General features: G+C 47.9%; 2 protein-coding genes across 3 annotated transcripts; both read right to left on the reverse strand.

Moving 5' to 3' along the window:
- Window positions 1–1,301: 1,301 nt before the first annotated feature.
- LOC119336679 lies at window positions 1,302–2,201 on the reverse strand. Of its 2 annotated transcripts, none has more exons than XM_037608746.1 (2): window positions 1,821–2,201; window positions 1,302–1,715 (listed from the first exon to the last, which is right to left on the reverse strand). In XM_037608746.1, exons 1-2 carry the CDS (start codon window positions 1,999–2,001, stop codon window positions 1,333–1,335), a joined length of 564 nt encoding a protein of 187 aa, XP_037464643.1. In that variant the 5' UTR covers window positions 2,002–2,201; the 3' UTR covers window positions 1,302–1,332. The 2 variants fall into 2 exon arrangements, with proteins under 2 accessions (XP_037464643.1, XP_037464642.1); XM_037608745.1 differs by having other exon boundaries at window positions 1,302–1,721.
- Window positions 2,202–2,456: 255 nt separating this feature from the next.
- LOC119336678 (transcription factor bHLH130-like) lies at window positions 2,457–5,206 on the reverse strand. Its single transcript, XM_037608744.1, has 6 exons — window positions 4,246–5,206; window positions 3,751–4,076; window positions 3,529–3,675; window positions 3,327–3,392; window positions 3,114–3,182; window positions 2,457–2,862 (listed from the first exon to the last, which is right to left on the reverse strand). The coding sequence occupies exons 1-6, from the start codon at window positions 4,733–4,735 to the stop codon at window positions 2,797–2,799; spliced, it is 1,164 nt and encodes a 387-aa protein (XP_037464641.1). The 5' UTR covers window positions 4,736–5,206; the 3' UTR covers window positions 2,457–2,796.
- Window positions 5,207–18,126: the final 12,920 nt, after the last annotated feature.

The following is an 18,126-nucleotide window of genomic DNA, read 5'->3' on the forward strand; positions in this document are numbered from 1 at the left end:
AGTGCAGTGCTCACTGGACAGGAGTGGAAAAGACCGGACGAATATGCGGGAAAGGCCGCCCGGGAGAAATATGTTGGTGATCGATCACAGCTCAGGGCTCACTCGATCACGGTCACCCTTTTTATCCTCCACCGCCGTTGCGGCACGCCTGCCCTATTCCATTCCATCCATCCTCTAGACGGGCCAGATTACACCGTAGTTTTTTTATTCTTTTTTTTTTGAATGATTACACCGTAGTCGTACTTTTACAGTTGTCTCGGAGTAGTGATGACCAGTGCAACGTCTCGTCTTTTATGTGCAAGAAAGAAAAAAACTGTAGCTCATATTCGCCGGTGCGTACAGCTCTCGCACAGCGATATTCTTCTTTTTTAACTTTCTGAAACGGAAAGGTCGGAAGTTTTCGACGATAACGTTGCTGGGTGTGAAGCGTGACGGGCAGCAAAAGACAGGACAAAAGTTTCCCGCGACAGCGCCGTCCAAACGGCACTCCGCCGCACGCATTTCCTCCCAAGGAAGGCTTCCGTTCCGTTGTTTCGTTCACGCCGGCGACTGCGGCGGGGGCGGGGCAGAGATGCGTCCCTCTCACGGAACGGAACAGGCATCGATCCTGGTTAAGCACACATCCTCTCACGGGCGCTCTCCGCTGCCGTTCGATTGGCATCGGACCGCCGCCACGCCACCGCTCACGCGAAGGTGTGGGTAAACGGGGCGGGGACCGCACTCTTTGGAGCCCGTTTTCGCGCCAGTACACGCACATGTCTCGCGTCGCGCGTGTGTTGATCCAGAAAGTAACTACGCGTAAAGGCATGTTTTATCCATACTCCCCGGTCTTATACGCCTACTTTATGTTTTCTCAAACGCACAACGATAATCAAAACCCCAAAAATGGACAACACACTTAAAAGCAACAGAAAATTGTAGTAAAAAGAACATGTAAAAAGAAATTGTTTTAAAAAAAAGTCGGAACAATTGTATTCGGCAGTTGCTTGGAACTATTGAATACCCACCGTCGGTTTCATTCACGAGCGGGCGGGCAGAGCATTTCTCTACCGAGGCGCAGCTCTTTCCTCAGGCTTCTATCCCCATCTTTTCTTTTTTTTTCCAGATAAAACAAAGATTTTGTGCCTTGCGAGATGGATGCAAGCTGCTTTCACGATAGGCACCCCATGCGTCAACTTTTCCGCCCCTGATAACCAACACTACCAGAAGGATCGAAGAAGCATGGGCCAAAAGGGGCAGAAAACCAACCACAGCCCCAAATGCTCGGAGTTTGCGCGGCTCCCATTGCGCCCATAGTTTTCTTTTTTTTTTAAGGGAACAATTGCTATTCCACTACAGAGACCTGCTGGTTAAATCCCCAGCTACAGAGTTCATTACAAGTTCAGGAAACTGGCCTAACCAGATTTCATACATGCCATCTCCTAAGCTAGCTTCATGTGCTGCTAAGACATGCGCTGCATTGTTACAAGACCTAAGGCATACATAAAGTTTTACATTCTCAAAAGCGATCCTCAGTTGAAATTTTATCTCTTGGAACAAGGCTCCGAGTGGCGCTAGGTCATAGTCCTCACTTGAAATTGCTTGCTTCAGCACTGTGGAATCCATTTCGAAGATGACTTGGTTGAAACCCATCTTGACTGTTGCATTGAGCGCATTTAGTATTGCTAGTGCTTCAGCATGGAAGGCATCCGAGACGTGTTCCAGGTTTCCTGCACCTGCAGCTAAAAGTAAACCATACTCATCTCTTACAGTAAACCCCCATTCTCCAGTATGCGTTCCTTTGTGAAATGCACCATCAGTATTTACTTTCAAAAACTCACCTGATGGAGGAGTCCACTTTTGGATGTTTGTCTGCTTTGGGATCATCCTCCGCTGCTTCAGGCTCCTGTATTCATAAGTATGGTAATTAATAGAAGATAATATGTCATCTGGGCATTTGATTTTCTCTCCAGCATTGGCTTTGTTTCTTTGATGCCAAACTAACCAAAGTAAGATGGACATGAATTAATAGTTTTCTGGCCGTGAATTGAGATGGACATGGGACTATATTTTGGAGCCGATGATGATGATGGAGAGACAGTGACCCCTGGCGATAAAGTAACCATGCATTCTCAGCCGTTCATTGGACGGGCCTCCTTCCTTGTTCCGTGAACTCACCGGCCAACCTTTATGCCGACTCGCCCCGCCCATCATCAAAGCAAAAGGAATGCACAAAATCGGTAATCGTAATCACACTGCCTTTCACTGTCAACCCAGACTTTTGGGCAAGCCGATTTGAACACATCTGACCTGATCGTCCAGCACAAAATTAATCAGCACAAAATTGGTGCCAGGAATGGGCTTGGCCGAAACAAGACACAGAAGCAAAGCCAGCGCGGTATTTTATTGTTGATGGAGTGTGACCGTGTGAGTGATGGTGTTAAACGAGAGAGCCTAGAGCTCCTTTGCAACAGTGCTGACAACAATGGCAGTAACTTTCTATGGGAATGCACCGGATATGGGCGTGGTTGGGGGGTATATATAGCGAAGTTACAGCAAAAACTATACTGTACAATTCTTTCTCCGGCCTCCATCTTCCCCTTGCTCCCTTCTCCACCCTTTGCTTCCTTGAATCCTTGATGATGCCACTGCTGCATTGCGCACCCTTCCTCTGCTTGCTTATACCCAAACCGCAAAGAAAACGAAAAGCTACTACCATGCATTACACCTCCCCCAAATAATCTTGTTTCTAAATTCTCCAGGTCTTGTACAGTGGAGCTTCTTCTAGAGATGACACCGATCTCCCTCTCTCTTCTCTCAACCAGAGTACTGCTGATGCTTGCTCGCCGAGCAGGTGCAGTTGGCGCGGCTCTCGTTGATCACCTTCAATGCAAAAGAGATTGTGACGAGTAACTGTCAAAGCTCGGTTTCTGGATCATATGTACTAGTAGTAATTCAGATAAGATCATTAGAAGGTTTGCCCTTCGCCCTCAGCCACAGGGCAAAAGCGGCTTCTTGATTTAGACCTCACTGGCCAGGAAAGGTTGACCCACCCACAAATTAAACTAGACGTCGGTTTATTTTACCACTCTCTGAAAAAAAGTTTATGGTAATTGGGAGGATAATTTGCATACCTTGACCTGCTCCTGGAGCTCCTTGATGTAGTCGACAGCCAGATCCAACATGTCAGCCGTGTTGGTTTGCTGCAGAGAAATATGGAGTTGCAGGTTTGGGACAAGTTAGTTTTGGGTGTGGTCCTTGCATAGCACATTTGGTAACCATACACTGTTCTATCTCCTATTGGTACAGGCTACAGAGTGGTGGGGGTGCCTGCCGAGAGTGTGTACCTTGTCCATGTTTGGGACGAGTTCTTGCAGCTTCCTGATTCGCTCGCTGATTCTTGTCCTCCTCACCTGGGCAAAGATCAGCAGCACATTAACCGCTTGATCAGCTTGATCTAGAAAGACTAGTAGCAGCAATCGTGTGCAACAATACTGGCAATCTAAAACAACTAGCAATCGTGCGCAAGAACAGCGTGGATTTACTTACCCGCTCGGCGATGCTGCGGGGGTGCGTGGCGCATCCGCGCTTGGCCCGGATCTTGCAGGGCACGGCGTCCTGGAACTGGAGGAACTTCTCGATGGCGGCCATCTCCGACGAGGTCTTGGGAAGGCTGAACTGGTGCGCCAGGCCGTTCTGCACCGGCCAAGCCAAACCCCGTCAATTCGGTGCTCACGACAAGGAATGAAATGCTAGTGTAATTCGACGCACCTGGGCAGCAGGCTCTGACGAGTCCCGTGGGCGCTTCATCCCGGACATGTTCTCCGACATGAGCGACGACTCCTCCCACCCGGAGCTCATCGGGTAGCCGGGAATGTAGCCGCGGCTGCCCCCGGCGCCCTCGGGGCTGCTGCCGCCGAGATCCTCGCTGCCCATCTCCGAGATCTGGGACATGAGCGAGCCCTGCCGCGACGAGAAGCTGAGCTGCCCCTTGAGCCTGCCGCCCCCGCTGCCAGAGGAGTCCACGGCCGCGGCGGCGTTGGTGGCGCCGTTCCTGAAGCCCACGCCCATGCCTTGCCTCAGCATGCTCTCGTACCCTGAATTGAGCGGCGGGAGGACGCAGGATTTAGTTCCCGAAATGGAAATGCTCCCAACAAGAACTGGCCAAGAGCGAGCTGTAATAATTGCGGCGACTAGGAACTATGGAACCGCGGGTAGTACCAAAAGAAGGCCGAATTAAGGATGGAGGAGAGGAGTAGTACCGACCGTTGTCTATGTTCAAATGATTGAGGAAGCCGGCGGGGGAGCTGCTCTGCCGGAGCAGGCTGCTGGCGCCTCCGGCGGTGGCCGCGGCGGCGGAGTCCATCCCAGCGGAGCTGACGGTGCGGTAGAGCCCCTCGACGCCGACGGGGGGCATCTGCTGGTGGTGGTGGTGCTGGTGCTGGGGGTGGAACATCATCTGCTGCTGCTGCTGCTGCGATGCCATGGCGGAGTCATCAGGGAAGTGGGCCCCCGGGGCGACGGGCGGCGGCGGCGGCGGCTTGGTGTCTCGGATCTGGTGGTCGGCCAGGAAGCGGGAGAAGACGTTGTCGGCGGCGGCGGCGTCGGGGCTGGCGGCGCGGGGGCCGGGCTGGAGGAACTCCTCGCAGACCTCGCCGAGCAGCGTGCTGGGCGCCGATCTGTACCTGAGGAGGCCGGAGGAGTTCATCGGCGGCGGCGGCTGGTTCAGATCCTTGGACGCCGGCGAGCCGTACATCAGCTAGCTTGCTCCCCGACCCCTCCTTCCTCCCAAACACCAATAATTCTCCGCTCGGAGCCGAACCGAAGAAATCAAGAAGCGTGACTCCTCCACTAACTAGCTCCGCCTCGTCGCCATGACCGCGCACGCACACACAGCACGCGAATCAATCGACCAATTCAGCTTCCCCAGGGGAAAAGAAAAGATGGGAGACTTTCCAGCCGGGGAGCAGAAACACTCGATTGCTTTCTTTTCTCCACCTTCCGCTCGATCTCCCTCCCGAGCTACTACTACGCTACTCGCTCCTCTCCTATCCGCCTGCCTATGGCTTCTTTACGGCGAGCGATGGAGGGAGGGAGAGAGAAGAAAAAAGAGAGGAGATCGAGCAGCAAAACCAAGGAGGGAGGCGGTGGTGGTGGCTTGGCTTCTCTGCTTTTGCGGAACTAGTTTAATCCACGCATGGATTGGGGGGTCTGTGATTGTGTGTGCGTGGAGCAAATTTTATATGCGTGTGTGTGGGTGTGGGAGTGAGCGCCCTCGGGTCGGGGCCATGCTCGCTCGCACCGTCGCACGGGAGCCGGAAATGACCAGCGTGCCCCCACAGTGAGGGAGGGAGAGAGAGAGAGAGATGCCGGGGGTGCGTGTGCCGGTGCGCCGATGCTTTCCCTTGCAGGTGCGTGTTTACCGGAATGCCCCCACGGTTGACGCTGCCTGCGCCATGTCGGCTCAACTGAGCTGAACTGAGCTTGGGTGTGCAGAAAAGTTGGGTTTTTGATTGGTTGAATTACAACAGGGGTTATCCTTTTGCTTTTGATTGACTGAACTGAATCATCATGAAACGGGGCAAAAACAAAACAAGACGGTGGCGGGTGATGAGGGTGACGGTGAGGATCGCAAGAAGCAACGGTGCCGCCGGCGCAAGTGGCGCTGAATTCTCGATCAGTTTTCTCTCGCAAAACTAGCTCCCACTTGTGTTGTGCATGTAGAGAATTGTTTTTGTAGTGGTATTACACTGGCAATGAGTGGGATGTGCCGCGGTCATTTTAAATTTGGAGTTTCTACGTAACATCAGCAGCGACGAACAAAATTAAAATAGCCACCGCACCGCCGAAATCTAATCTAAAGGGAAGTAATGTAAACAGTAGAGTGGGGTGAAGAAAAAAGAAGCGCCACTAGGGGGGCTTTAAAGCGTGTTAAGAAACGACTTAACAAGAAAAAGGCGGCAGCCAATGGGGCTTTAAACAAGCGAAGGTACGGCGGTAGGGCCCGTCCGCAGCCACGGGCACCTGAGCTATGTTTTCCCTGGCTGCGCTGCGTTTGAGCCTGTGCCGCTGCCTGCGCTGCGGGCGGGGCGGGGAGGGGAGGGGCAGAGGCGTGCGGCGTGCAGCGTGCAGCGTGCAGGACTGAGACGAAGGAGGAGGGAGGAGGACCAGACCTACCCGGTCGCCATTTCGAGCAGGGCGACGCCGACTATTTTCGGCAGCGGGCAAAGGTTTGACGCTATCCAAAAGAGAGGATCGATGGATGGATGGATGCGTGCGGGTACGGGTGGGGGCGGGGGATGGGATTCCGACCCACCCCGGGGCTCGGCTCGGCTCGGCCCGGCTCCTCCTCTTCTTGCGTCGTTTGCGCGGCTGTGGTTGGCGCCTGCGTCGCTTTCTCACACCCTCTCTCTCCCTCTGCCCCCTCGCCATTGGCTTATTCGCTCGGAGCTCCGTGTGGGCGTCACGCCCGTGTGCTGCTGTGTTCCGTGCGTTGATGCGATGGACTGTGATTTCCCCGTTTGCTAAGGGCATCTTCAATAGTTGTAAGATAGGTGTTGGTAAATTTGTCACATAGGACATAATGATGATGTGGCATATATTAAATGTGGAGAGAGAGCAAAGTTGTATATAGATTAGCCAACAACCTTTGCACAAGCTCCAAGGTGAAATAGAGAGCAACCACATTTCTTTTCTCACCATCTATTGGATAGCTTACATACAACTCATTGAAGTAGTTGTATGATAGCTTGTTGGTTGATGACATGGGCATTTTACCAACAAGACTAACATACAACCTGTTGAAGATGGCCTAATAGGGCTCGTAATCCGAACCGGATCTGGTCTGCTCTGCTCTGGTCTGGGGACCCCACTTGTCTGAGGGTGGACGTTTTTTTTCTTTGACGAATAGCTGCGGCTATGGGAGTTGCGTGGGTGAAGAATTCGTTCGGCAGGGTGCGTAAGGAGTGAACGAAATCGATTGCTGAAGGAAATCCCTCTCAGCGACCCCTCCCCCTTCATGACAAAGTAATCGCTAAACGCATTCTTGCAGTATACGAACGCTGCTCGGGTCAGCATATAAACCACGAAAAATCAGCCATAATGTTTAGTAAGAACAGCAGCATGCAGTCGAAGATCGTGGTCAAAGGTGCCCTAAATATTCAAAGTGAGGCTTATAATGAAAAGTACCTGGGACTGCCGGTATACATAGGAAGGTCTAAGAGGAAGGCTTTTGCATATCTCAAGGACGCGATATTGAGTAGAATGCAGGGATGGAATGAAAGATGCCTGTCAAGGCTGGGAAAAGAAATCTTTGTGAAGGCGTTGCGCAAGTAATACCAATTTTTGCAATGTCCTGCTTCTATCTCACAAGAACTTTTTGTGATGAGTTGAGCACTCTGATTGCACGTTATTGGTGGAGCCATCAGGAGATGGAGAACAAAATGCACTGGATTAGCTGGCCTAAGCTGATTAAGCCGAAGGGTAGAGGAGGATTGGGGTTCCGTGACATTCACTCCTTTAATATAGCTATGTTAGCTAGGCAAGCTTGGAGACTTCTACAGAACCCGGAGAGCTTGTGTGCCCGCTTGTTAAAGGCTCGATATTACCCTGAGACAAGTGTGTTGGAAGCACCGTTGGAGGAGAATATGTCGTACGCATGGCGTAACATTTTGCATGGCGTTGACCTGGTGAAAAAAGGAGTGCTATGGAGGATTGGAGATCGCGTGAATGTTGACATCTGGGAGGATCCGTGGATATCACGAGCGTGGACACGTAGAGTCATCACACCGAGGGGGGCCAATATCCTGACCAGGGTCTCAGACCTAATTGATCCGGCTATTCGACAATGGGATGACGAACTAGTAAAGGACACTTTCTGGGAGGAGGATGCAACGCTAATTTTGAATATGCCACTTCGGGAGGGTGCAGAGGATTTCCAAGCATGACACTTTGATACAAAGGGAGAGTTTTCTGTGAAACAAGCTACAAGATACACCGTGCAATCATGGAAAATGAGGGAAATGATGGCACGGCAAATGCCCCCGGGGAGGGTAATTTGAATGATGAAGGAGATGTGAGATGGAAGAGGATTTGGAAAATGTCGTGCCCGGGGTCAATAAAGCATTTCTTGTGGAGGTGTGCTCACAACACGCTAGCGACCAGAGACATTCTACAGAGAAGGGGAGTGAAGATTGAGGACCACAGATGCCTCTTATGCAACTCCAGCCCAGAATCAGGGAAACACTTATTCGTTCAGTGCAGGGAGATCAAGCCGGTGTGGCAGGAAATGAGGGCGGGGCACATTCGGGTCAAGGTGGCAACCTGTGACAGCATAACCGAAACACTGGATGAGCTGTGGAAGCTTCCAGAGGAGCAGCGAATGCAAATAATCGTCATGTGGTGGCTATGGTGGACACAGAGAAACAAGATCAGAGAAGGAGAGAAGCCGCTCGAGACTCAGGACTTTGTGTATAGGGCTGCATGCACTGCGAGGGAATATCAAGGGTGTTTTGCAAAAAAGCAGCCAGCAAACACAAGGGAGGCTGTGAGATGGGCGCCACCACCCGCTGACATAATTAAGATCAATGTGGATGCGGCTTTTGTCTCGGATCAACAAATGGCAGCATGGGGTGCAGTAGCAAGGAACAGCCATGGCGAAATCATTGCAGCTTGGGCAGGACGGATTCCCCAGGTCTTTGACTCCTTTGGTGCGGAACTTCGAGTTGTGGAGATGGCGATTGGAGTGGCTGCCGAGCTGGGTGTGGTGAGGATGTAGGTTGAGACGGATGCTCTGCTCGTAGTGCAGGCGCTGAACCGAAGAAAGCCAGACTTCTCCAGGGAGGCGCAGCTAATTGAAGACATCAAGGTTCAGAGGAACTTGTGGTTCTCGGTGTGCGAAATCATACACTGCCCCCGTGAGGTGAATCATGTAGCTCACTTTTTAGCAAAAGTAGGCTTAAACTCCGGGCTAGGGGATGTTTTTTGTGTATGACGATGATGTACGAGCTGAACTTGCTGTGATTGTTTTGGGCGATAGTGCCCATATCGTTTGAGTAATAAAGCAGTCTTTGCTTTAAAAAAAAGTAATTGCTAAACATCTTTGCGCCAAACAGTTGGGCTAAAAAAAGCAGCGTTTGGACCCCATTTTAAATACATTTTACACACACACACAGACACACACAGACACAATGGCATGCTGTACATGAAAAAGCGCCATCATGTTAACTTGATCAGGTATTGTACATCCTATTTTTTCAGAAAATCAAAAAAAAAAGAACCTGACATGCTAAAAATTGAAGAGAAAAACCACAAACTATGATACTCCCTCCGTAAATTAATATAAGAGCGTTTAGAATACTAAAATAGTGATCTAAACGCTCTTATATTAGTTTACAGAGGGAGTAGTATCTAGGATTCCATATATAACATACAACTAAAAGCACAAGAAAAAATATGCACGTATAGCTAAAACTGCTAGTTATCATGTGAACAAAAGCAGTATTTTAACTAAAAATACCACCAAATAAAATCATACATGGCAGATTCGCGTATTGATTGCCATGGTCCACTAAAAAACAAAGAAAAAAAGACAAATGATTTGAATTGCCATAGTTCTATAATTTGAGTTGTGATGACAATGAAAATTTAGTTGCCATGGGAACAAGTATGTAGTTATATGATAAGAATGATTCAAATTTCAAAATATTCAAAAACAAAAATCAAATTGCCGGTTTTAGTTCGGTCGCACCGAGCAATAATATTCCAGAGGAAAATGCACCTAAGATCAAATATTTTGAGCCGGCTTCCGTGGAAAATTCAGACTTTCTTCTTGCAAGATAATAAAAATGCCATTATCCAAAATTAAAATTGACACGCTCTTTATTTGCTTTGTCATAACATTTTTTGCCATGATCCATATATTAAAATTGTCATGCCATTAAAATTAATTCACCATGATCTAGATAAAAATGCTATGTTTTTGATAATAAAATTAACATGCTCTTCAAAATAAAATTGCCATGTTGTAGATATAGATTTCAAAAACAAATATTTATGAATTTCCATGTGAACATTGTGGGATTTTCTAAAACTTGTCGTGCTACCAAAAAAAGGTGCTATATATGAAAAAGAAAATTCATAGAATTGGCGTGTGAACGAAATTATTTTTTTCCAAAAATTGGCCACATGAACGTTATAAAAAATTATAAAATTAGCCTAACTTGCAAGATTAAAAAAAGTGTAAAGTTACCATTAAAGTCATATGTAGAAAAAAAATGCAAAAGGTCAATACAGTAGATTTGTCATGGTTAATACAATAAAATGGCCATGGTCAATACAATAAATTGGCCATGGTGATTACAACAAAATTGCCGTGCTGCAAAAAGGAAAATTTGCCATGATTTTCAGAACAGTTTATGTTAAATATGTAATGGGCCAGAACAATTTTAGAAAAATGTCATGTTTTGTAGAGAAGATGGCAAAACTTTGGCGATTGTCTATAAAACATGGCAAACAACATAAACTTTGCCATATTTTCAAGGAAAAGAATGCCATGTTTTGAGTACAAAAAATGAATTCTGCATTGATATTTAAATAAAATATGCCATGTCACTTCACAAAATAATTGCCATATTTTTTAGAAAATTTTCTCTTATTTTTCCCATGGACTACAACTTACTAGTCAACTGCACGTGATTTGCACGCGATGCATTGTTATGTACACATCAGCGTGGTTATGCTATACACAAAATGCCTTGCAAAATTTCTTTCTCCTTCTATACGTTGTGATTGTAAAAAGTGCAAAGAGAAACATTTACAGCAAAACTTTATAATGTGAAACATACGCCTGATCCATGCGAAGCATTCGACAGTGAAAAAAATAAAAGGATAGAGAGCATTCTGTGGTGGGTCCAGTCTAAGATAAGATGGGTACAGTGGCTTGCCCATTCACTCTTGAATTTTTTATTATGAAGGGTTCAACGCAAAGCATATGGATGCATAAGGGCATGTACAATGGAAGCAGCATCATGATGTTTCTCGGCCCATCCACGTCAGCACATGAAGCACGACAAAACTTTGGCAAATTTATCATGTATTGAGGAACATAAAACTTTCTGAAATTTTCTATAAAACATGGCAAACAATATCAAACTTTTGCCATGTTTATAGAACACAAAAAGTTTATGAAATTTGGCATGATATTTGAACATAAATGCCATGTCACTTTACAAATAATTGCCATGGTTTTAGAACGTTTTCTCTTATTTTTGACATACTATATAATAAAAAAGTGCCATGTGTTCAACAACTTTCGCCATGGCAGATTTACATGTAGTGATCTTACTGTGAACACACTACAACCCTTTCGACTGTCAATTGGTTTGGAAATTGTTAGCAACATCACAGATTCGCTAACCAACGAGTATCCAGCTTGACCAAAAATTATGTCATTTAGTTGCTAACTTGTTTTGCACTAAGCCACCTACTGGTCACACAAGGCAGACATAAATGTTTGCTAGTAAGCAAAAAACTAGCCATAGTACCCAATATCAAACTTTAGCCATGATTTATTCATGAAAGTGCCATGTTTTGAGAACAGAAAAAGTTTATTAGTTTTTTCATAATATATAAAAAATCATGTCACTTTACAAATAATTGCCATGGTTTTAGAAAGAAATTCACTTATTTTTCCAAGCTACAAATTGCCATGCCATATAAGATGAAAATGCCACATGCTCAATTTTTTTTGCCATGGCAGCTTTACATGTAATTATTCGGAAACGTAGCATGCAGTTTAAAAAAATTCCTACGCTCACGTAAGATCTATCTAGGAGATGCATAACAACGAGAGGGGGAGAGTGTGTCCACGTATCCTCGTAGACCGAAAGCGGAAGCGTTTGCTTAACGCGGTTGATGTAGTTGTAGTCAAACGTCTTCTTGTTCCGACCGATCAATTACCAAACGTACGACACCTCTGAGTTCTGGACATGTTCAACGCGATGACGTCCCTCGAGCTCTTGATCCAGCAGAGGGTCGAGGGAGTAGATGAGTTCTGTCAGCACGACAACGTGGTGACGGTGATGGTGATGTGATCCGCGCAGGACTTTGCCTAAGCACCGCGAGAATATGACCGGAGGCATAAATTGTGGAGGGGGGGCGCCGCATACGGCTTGCAACAATTGATGTGTGTTGTAGGCGCCCCCATGTATATAAAGGAGGGAGGGAGAGGAGCCGGCCCTAGGCGAGCCTCAAGTAGGAGGAGTCCTACTTGGGGTCCTAGTTGCACTACAAAAAAAGACACATCCGTGACATTTAGGGCCGAACGATTTTTTTCCCTGTCATGCTTATGACACTTCTATGACGATAATTGTGACAAAAAAACCCAGTATCATCATAGATGTGGTGGCCTCCTACTTCTATGACAAAAAATCATGATAGAAAATGGGCTTTTCGTCCTGGGCGGGCCTGAGACGCACTTGCATGACATTCTTTGAGTCGTCCATGATGGTAAAAATCATGGTAGAAGCGAGGGCGAGGAAACTTTCAAGGAGTTCCTGGTTACGGTGGGTGGTCGGGGCCGAGCGATGCACGGAGGTTTACGCGTTTCTCTCGTACACGTACACGCGTGTCTGCGAGGCATTGCGCTCTAACTGAACTCGAGCGAGGCGCTGGGCTCTAACTGAACCCGATCGATTGCACTAGCTATGTTACTGAACCCCGATTGATCCCTTGCTGTTAACTGAATCCGAGTGATTCCTTCGCTACTGCTGCTAACTGAAGCCGATCGAACCCGCTGCCTCTTGATGAACAGTGAACGCGGGGGTTGGTTGAACGAGTCGAGACATACGTGGTTGGAGTTGGATGAACAGTTCCCTGTGGGGGTTGGATGAATAGGATCCCGTGGTAGTAGAGGTCGTTGACCTGGATAAATAGGACCCTGATCGAGGAGGTTGGGGTGGATGGACAGTAGTCGATGGAGGGAGCCCGTAGAGGGCAGGTTGAATAGGACCCCGTGGAGGGGTTGGTTGAACAGAACCCCGTGGAGGGCAGATTGATCAGTAGCCGGTGAAGGCTGGATGAATAGGACCCCGTGGGATGGATGAACAGTTGCCGGTGGAGGTTGGAGGAAGTCGACGATGGATGAAAAGTAGCAGGTGGAGGCTGGAGGGAGTCGATGGTGGATGAACAGTAGCCCGTGGAGTCCCGTTTTGCGGTATGCCACACCCCTCCCGGTGAATAGGACCCCCGTTTCGATCGTAGGAGGTCAAAGAGAAGTCTGTTTCCTTTGACTTGTGGTACGCCACACCCCTCCCGATCAATAGGACCCTGTTTCAACCGTAGGAGCTCGAACAGAAGTCCATTTCCACCGTTTTGCGGTACGCCAGACCCTTCCTGATGAACAGGGCCCCGTTTCGACCGTACATGGTCGAACAGAAGGACCGTTTCCTCCGTTCTGCGGTACACCAGGCCTCGTTTTGGTTGTTCCGTCCAAGCCGATTGGCTCCCGATGAACACGATGCGTTCCGACCCAATGGCTTCGCTCCCGATGAACAGGACGCGTTCCGACCCAGTCACTTGGCTTCGGTGAAGACGACGTTGTTTCCTCTGTTCAGACCCAGCCGGTTAGCTACCCATGAACAGGACGACGTCGCTGCCGTCTGTTGCCTCTCCATGTACACGAGCCCTGGCCGTACGTATGCGTGAGTACGCGTTCGAGACCCCGCCCGTATGTACGTACATAGCCGTGTTAAATTTCTTGCAGCGTGGTTGTACATATGTGTACAAGATATATATAGACGAGACTGAGTGACATGCGACGTCCGCGCCTCTACTATGACACGTGCATCTCCTTACTCGAGCACGGTTCATCGCTGCAGAGAGACCGATCGACCCGTATGTACGTACACAATCGCGACTAGATAGAGAACCCGACGTATAGTTCGACCCGGTGGGTCCCAGCTATCAGGGAGGATAAGGAGGCATTTCCTTCCATGCGAAGATATAGCTGGTGGGTCCCAGCTGTCAGGGAGGATAAGGAGGCACTTCCTTCCGTGCGAAGATATAGCTGGTGGGTCCCAACTGTCAAGGGGAAGAATCATTTGTTTTGCCCGTAATACGGACACACTTCCTTACGTACAAAGATGTAGCTGGTGGGTCCCAGCTGTCAGGGAGGATAAGGAGGCACTTCCTTCCATGCGAAGATATAGCTGGTGGGTCCCAACTGTCAGGGGGAAGAATCATTTTTTCCCATAATACGGACGCACTTCCTTGCGTACGAAGATGTAGCTAGTGGGTCCCAGCTGTCAGGGGGAAACGTTTTTTGAGGCCCTTCCGGTAGGTCCCGCTGTCAGGTGGAGGAATCATTATTTCGCGTGTAGGCACTTCCTTGCAGCGGCCGTGGACCCAACTGTCAGCCTCTCCACGTATAGTCCTATTTTGATGGAAGGCGTTCCTTCATCACGTTGACCATGCCACGCCGAGAGCACCAAGGCGGTGGATGACGGCGCGGCCTAAGATGGGAACGATCTGGAGTCATGGAAGTAAGGACACTAGAGTCCCTAGCGGAGGGGAGCATGAGGGACTGGTTCGGCTGCTGGGTCAGGCTTCCTTCGCCGGAGAATAACAGAAGGTATGGGTGAGTACAGGTATGACTTGGCCACCGTTGGGGGTAGAGTGGCGTGGCGATGCCTGCGCGGCAGCACAGCCGACCACGGGAGGCAGATGCAGGTGCTCTAGCCGGCGATGGTTTTGGCTAGATCAGAGATTGAAGAAGTAGGATCGCCGTTGGATGTCAATCCAACGACTACATATGTCAGAATAATTTGTTGACTCTTTTTTTAGACCACTAAATTGTTTTGTTCACTAAATGGACAACACCTTGCGCAGGCTTCGTCTAGTGGGCCCACAAAATCAGTTTTGAAAGTTGTGCCGGAATGCAGCCCATTTATTTAGGTTTTACAGCCCATTTCATTTTGTTTGCCAATACATCTATTTCCTGGGCTATGACTCAAAAAATAATCAATTTCCTAGGCTGGATAAAAAATAATAATAGCCGATTTACTATTTATGATAATTGTTTCTCACAAAAATACTATTTATGATAATTTACAACGCATTTGATTATCTATTCGAATACACCTATTTACTGAGCTGGTTCAAAAAAAATATTGCGTACATGTACGACATTTATCATTTCTGATAAGTTACATGCCATTTGATTTTGGTAGAAATGGACCCATTTTCTGGGATGGGTGAAAAAACAATGATGGTCTGGACTGAGCATTCCATATAAAAATAATATTGAGATATGAATATTATTAAAAAATTAAGTTGGGCTATGTAATCTTATTATATACAAAATGAACTGGGTTGTGCATTTTATTAAAAGAAAGATAGGCTAGGTTGCGGTTATTTTAGGATATTGTGTACAATTGTCGGCCCAGTTGCATTGTTGATGTTCAAACAAAAGGCCTGTGCAGTACAGTACAACTTTACATGGCTACTCAGCCCACATTCAACGACGCCGGAAAGGCCCAAACAAGGCTTCTGTACAACTTTTTGGAGTCACTGGGCTCAATTAATAACATAAGAAAAAAAGTTAGAGTACAATGGAACCTAATTAAAAGTTGTCATGAGCGAAGAAATAATTTAACGGGTCCCACATGTGTGTGTGTGTGTGAGAGAGAGAGAGACCCATCGGTCGATGCTCGTAAATACATCTTTCATCCATAGCATTAATTGCTGATGCTCAGTATAACTTATATAGTTGACACAATCATATAGGACATCATAGCACACGAAACTTGCATACAAAAATTTCACGCAGGTGGCACAATCAGAGTGGAAGCAGTGGATCGATATGGGTAGGGCTATGTTGAAACCAACGAACTTGTACATAACGGTTCATCGTCTTTATCAATGACGGGGAAATATCTTGAATGATGTGCAAAGAAAACAGGCAGACAACGCAATAAGTTCTGGTAGCACATTAAGTTGACGTACAACCCTTTCTAAAGAAAGTTCAGGTGCAAAAATAGAACAGGTCACAATCAAATGTACTGGCACATCAGTGCTTCACACCGATAGCTCGGATTTAACTAGTATCTGACAAGATTCAGTTGTTACCTCAAATTAGAGCACATCCAGGTAACCAGCCCTGCCTCTTCTCCAAAAGAAGCAGTGGCCTCCGCCGCGCGATGGAGTAGGCCCTGTGCCATCCATCGTTCTGGGCAACATGGGGAAAGTCTGACATTGACTCCTGTAATGGACGTCGTCAATGGACCCTGGCACCAGCGTCCGCAGGACTTCGATTGATGGATTGACCACTTCTTCGACATGCACGAACACTCGATACAAGTACATCCCTAACGTGGTCCGCGGCGGCCTTGGTGGCGACGAATAGTAGAGCCCCGGTTCCTGCACCGGTATCTCAACACCAATCACCTTTGGTATGGTGGACGACTTCTTCATCCATGCCATAACTGTCAGAGCCCAGCTGTTTGGAGGAACAAACATACTTACGAGCTCACCTCCAAGGTCGTTGATAAGCTCATACATGGACTCGCTGTTCCAAGCACGTCGGGGCATGCCATGGAAGCTAAGCCTTGTTAAAAACTCAAGCTCAGAGGGCACTGAGCCCCATCATGGGTGCCACCGATCAAAGCTCACCAGCGCGCCATCGCAGAACAAATGCCGGGAAGATCGAACACACGACTGCAGTCGAAAGTTGTCCGGAACCTGACAAAGAAATCAGCCGGTGGCGGACAGACTTCAATGAGCAAGTAACTTATTTGGATTCCGTGCGCAATGCCAAGAGCTTTGACAAGGTCGTCCGGTGAGACGGGAGGCCGGTCGCCGTTGATGGTTACCATCAACACTTTGCCGACAAACTGGTCGTCAAGCGTCCCCATGCCACTGTTGAGCGACAGCACGCAGTGCCCGAAGGCAGGACGGACCTCAGGATCTCTGGCCCGAAGATCCGCATTGACCGGCTACATGATAGTGTGCTTGAGTACAGGGAGTACAGGAGGGGGATTTGGGGGAACTGGAGTAGGTACCGAGATTCCAGAGGTGGGGGAGGGGCGGGAGATTAGGTATGAAAAGGTAGCATGAATTTCGAACACGCGCCAATATGCTCTCGGCACGCAAGCGCACGAAAACACCAGTGGCGCCCACATGTCGTCCTAAGAGTCCTTATTCTTTGTTTTTTTGAGAGCCCAGCCTATTTTTAGGATCTTTTGAGAGCCCGGCCTGAGAGTCATAATTGACTTATTTGGCATTGCGTTACTACTCGGCCCATATTCGATGACACCTCGCTGGCCCAAACAAGTGTACATCATCGAAAAGACACTGAGCTCTAATTATAACTTGAAAAAGGAGATATACTCTGAACACTGGAGAATGGTGATGCCCTCATTTAGCCCACAGCAGTTCGAGACAATAAACAGTTCGAAACAACGATATACACAACATTCAAACACTAACTAGTGTCTACTACTAACATAAACAACAAGACATGATAGTTCATAAGAAGCCTTGCTACACCACCAAAACGCACCCATCTACAGCGCTCAGACTCTCGTGATCCAGACGAGAATGCCATTCTAAATAGAGGCAACTATTACATAGTAAGAGTGACATAGACGAGGATGACCAAATGACAAGGAATATGCATAACAAAAGAGAGAACTAGTCATCCAGAACAAGCAGCAAAGACAACAAGTCATCCGAAGAGGGATGGTCCAACACCATCATAATTTGCAGCCCCACTTCAGCACCAGTGATCCAGAGACGCTAGTACTCCACCCTTCCGACACAACAGCCCAATTACCTATCAACCTGAAGGCTTGAACCACATCACTGCTTGTCAGACTTGAGACATACAAGGATCAATGTTAATCCACATGCCTGTGTCATTCTCACCTTCTTTTGGCTGCAGGCTGTATTGTTGACAATCAGGGGAGTCTGCTCCCAAACTCCTAGGGCTCGCTGTGTAGACACAATTTTCCATAGCAAACAGAGCCTCTTTGCCGTCAAGGTCCTTGCCAACGGTGATCTCCTCGTTAATCGGATAATTGAGTCCGAGAAACAGAGAGTGTGAACCAAGGTTGTTTACCCACCTCCAACTCAAAATCCTGAAGGCCCCAA

This window comes from Triticum dicoccoides, chromosome 7B (genome assembly GCF_002162155.2).
Source record: "Triticum dicoccoides isolate Atlit2015 ecotype Zavitan chromosome 7B, WEW_v2.0, whole genome shotgun sequence".
Classification (NCBI taxonomy): domain Eukaryota; kingdom Viridiplantae; phylum Streptophyta; class Magnoliopsida; order Poales; family Poaceae; genus Triticum; species Triticum dicoccoides.

What these genes read in the sequence shown, in the direction of transcription:
- LOC119336678 (XM_037608744.1), bottom strand. Translation starts at nt 4,735, where the DNA reads ATGTACGGCTCGCCGGCGTCCAAGGATCTGAACCAGCCGCCGCCGCCG. An exon ending in TCATTTGAACATAGACAACG is followed by an intron (nt 4,077 to 4,245) that starts GTCGGTACTACT and finishes CGCTCAATTCAG; the next exon opens with GGTACGAGAGCATGCTGAGG. An exon ending in CGTCAGAGCCTGCTGCCCAG is followed by an intron (nt 3,676 to 3,750) that starts GTGCGTCGAATT and finishes TGGCCGGTGCAG; the next exon opens with AACGGCCTGGCGCACCAGTT.
- LOC119336679 (XM_037608745.1), bottom strand. Translation starts at nt 2,001, where the DNA reads ATGTCCATCTTACTTTGGTTAGTTTGGCATCAAAGAAACAAAGCCAAT. An exon ending in AAAGTGGACTCCTCCATCAG is followed by an intron (nt 1,722 to 1,820) that starts GTGAGTTTTTGA and finishes GTTTACTTTTAG; the next exon opens with CTGCAGGTGCAGGAAACCTG.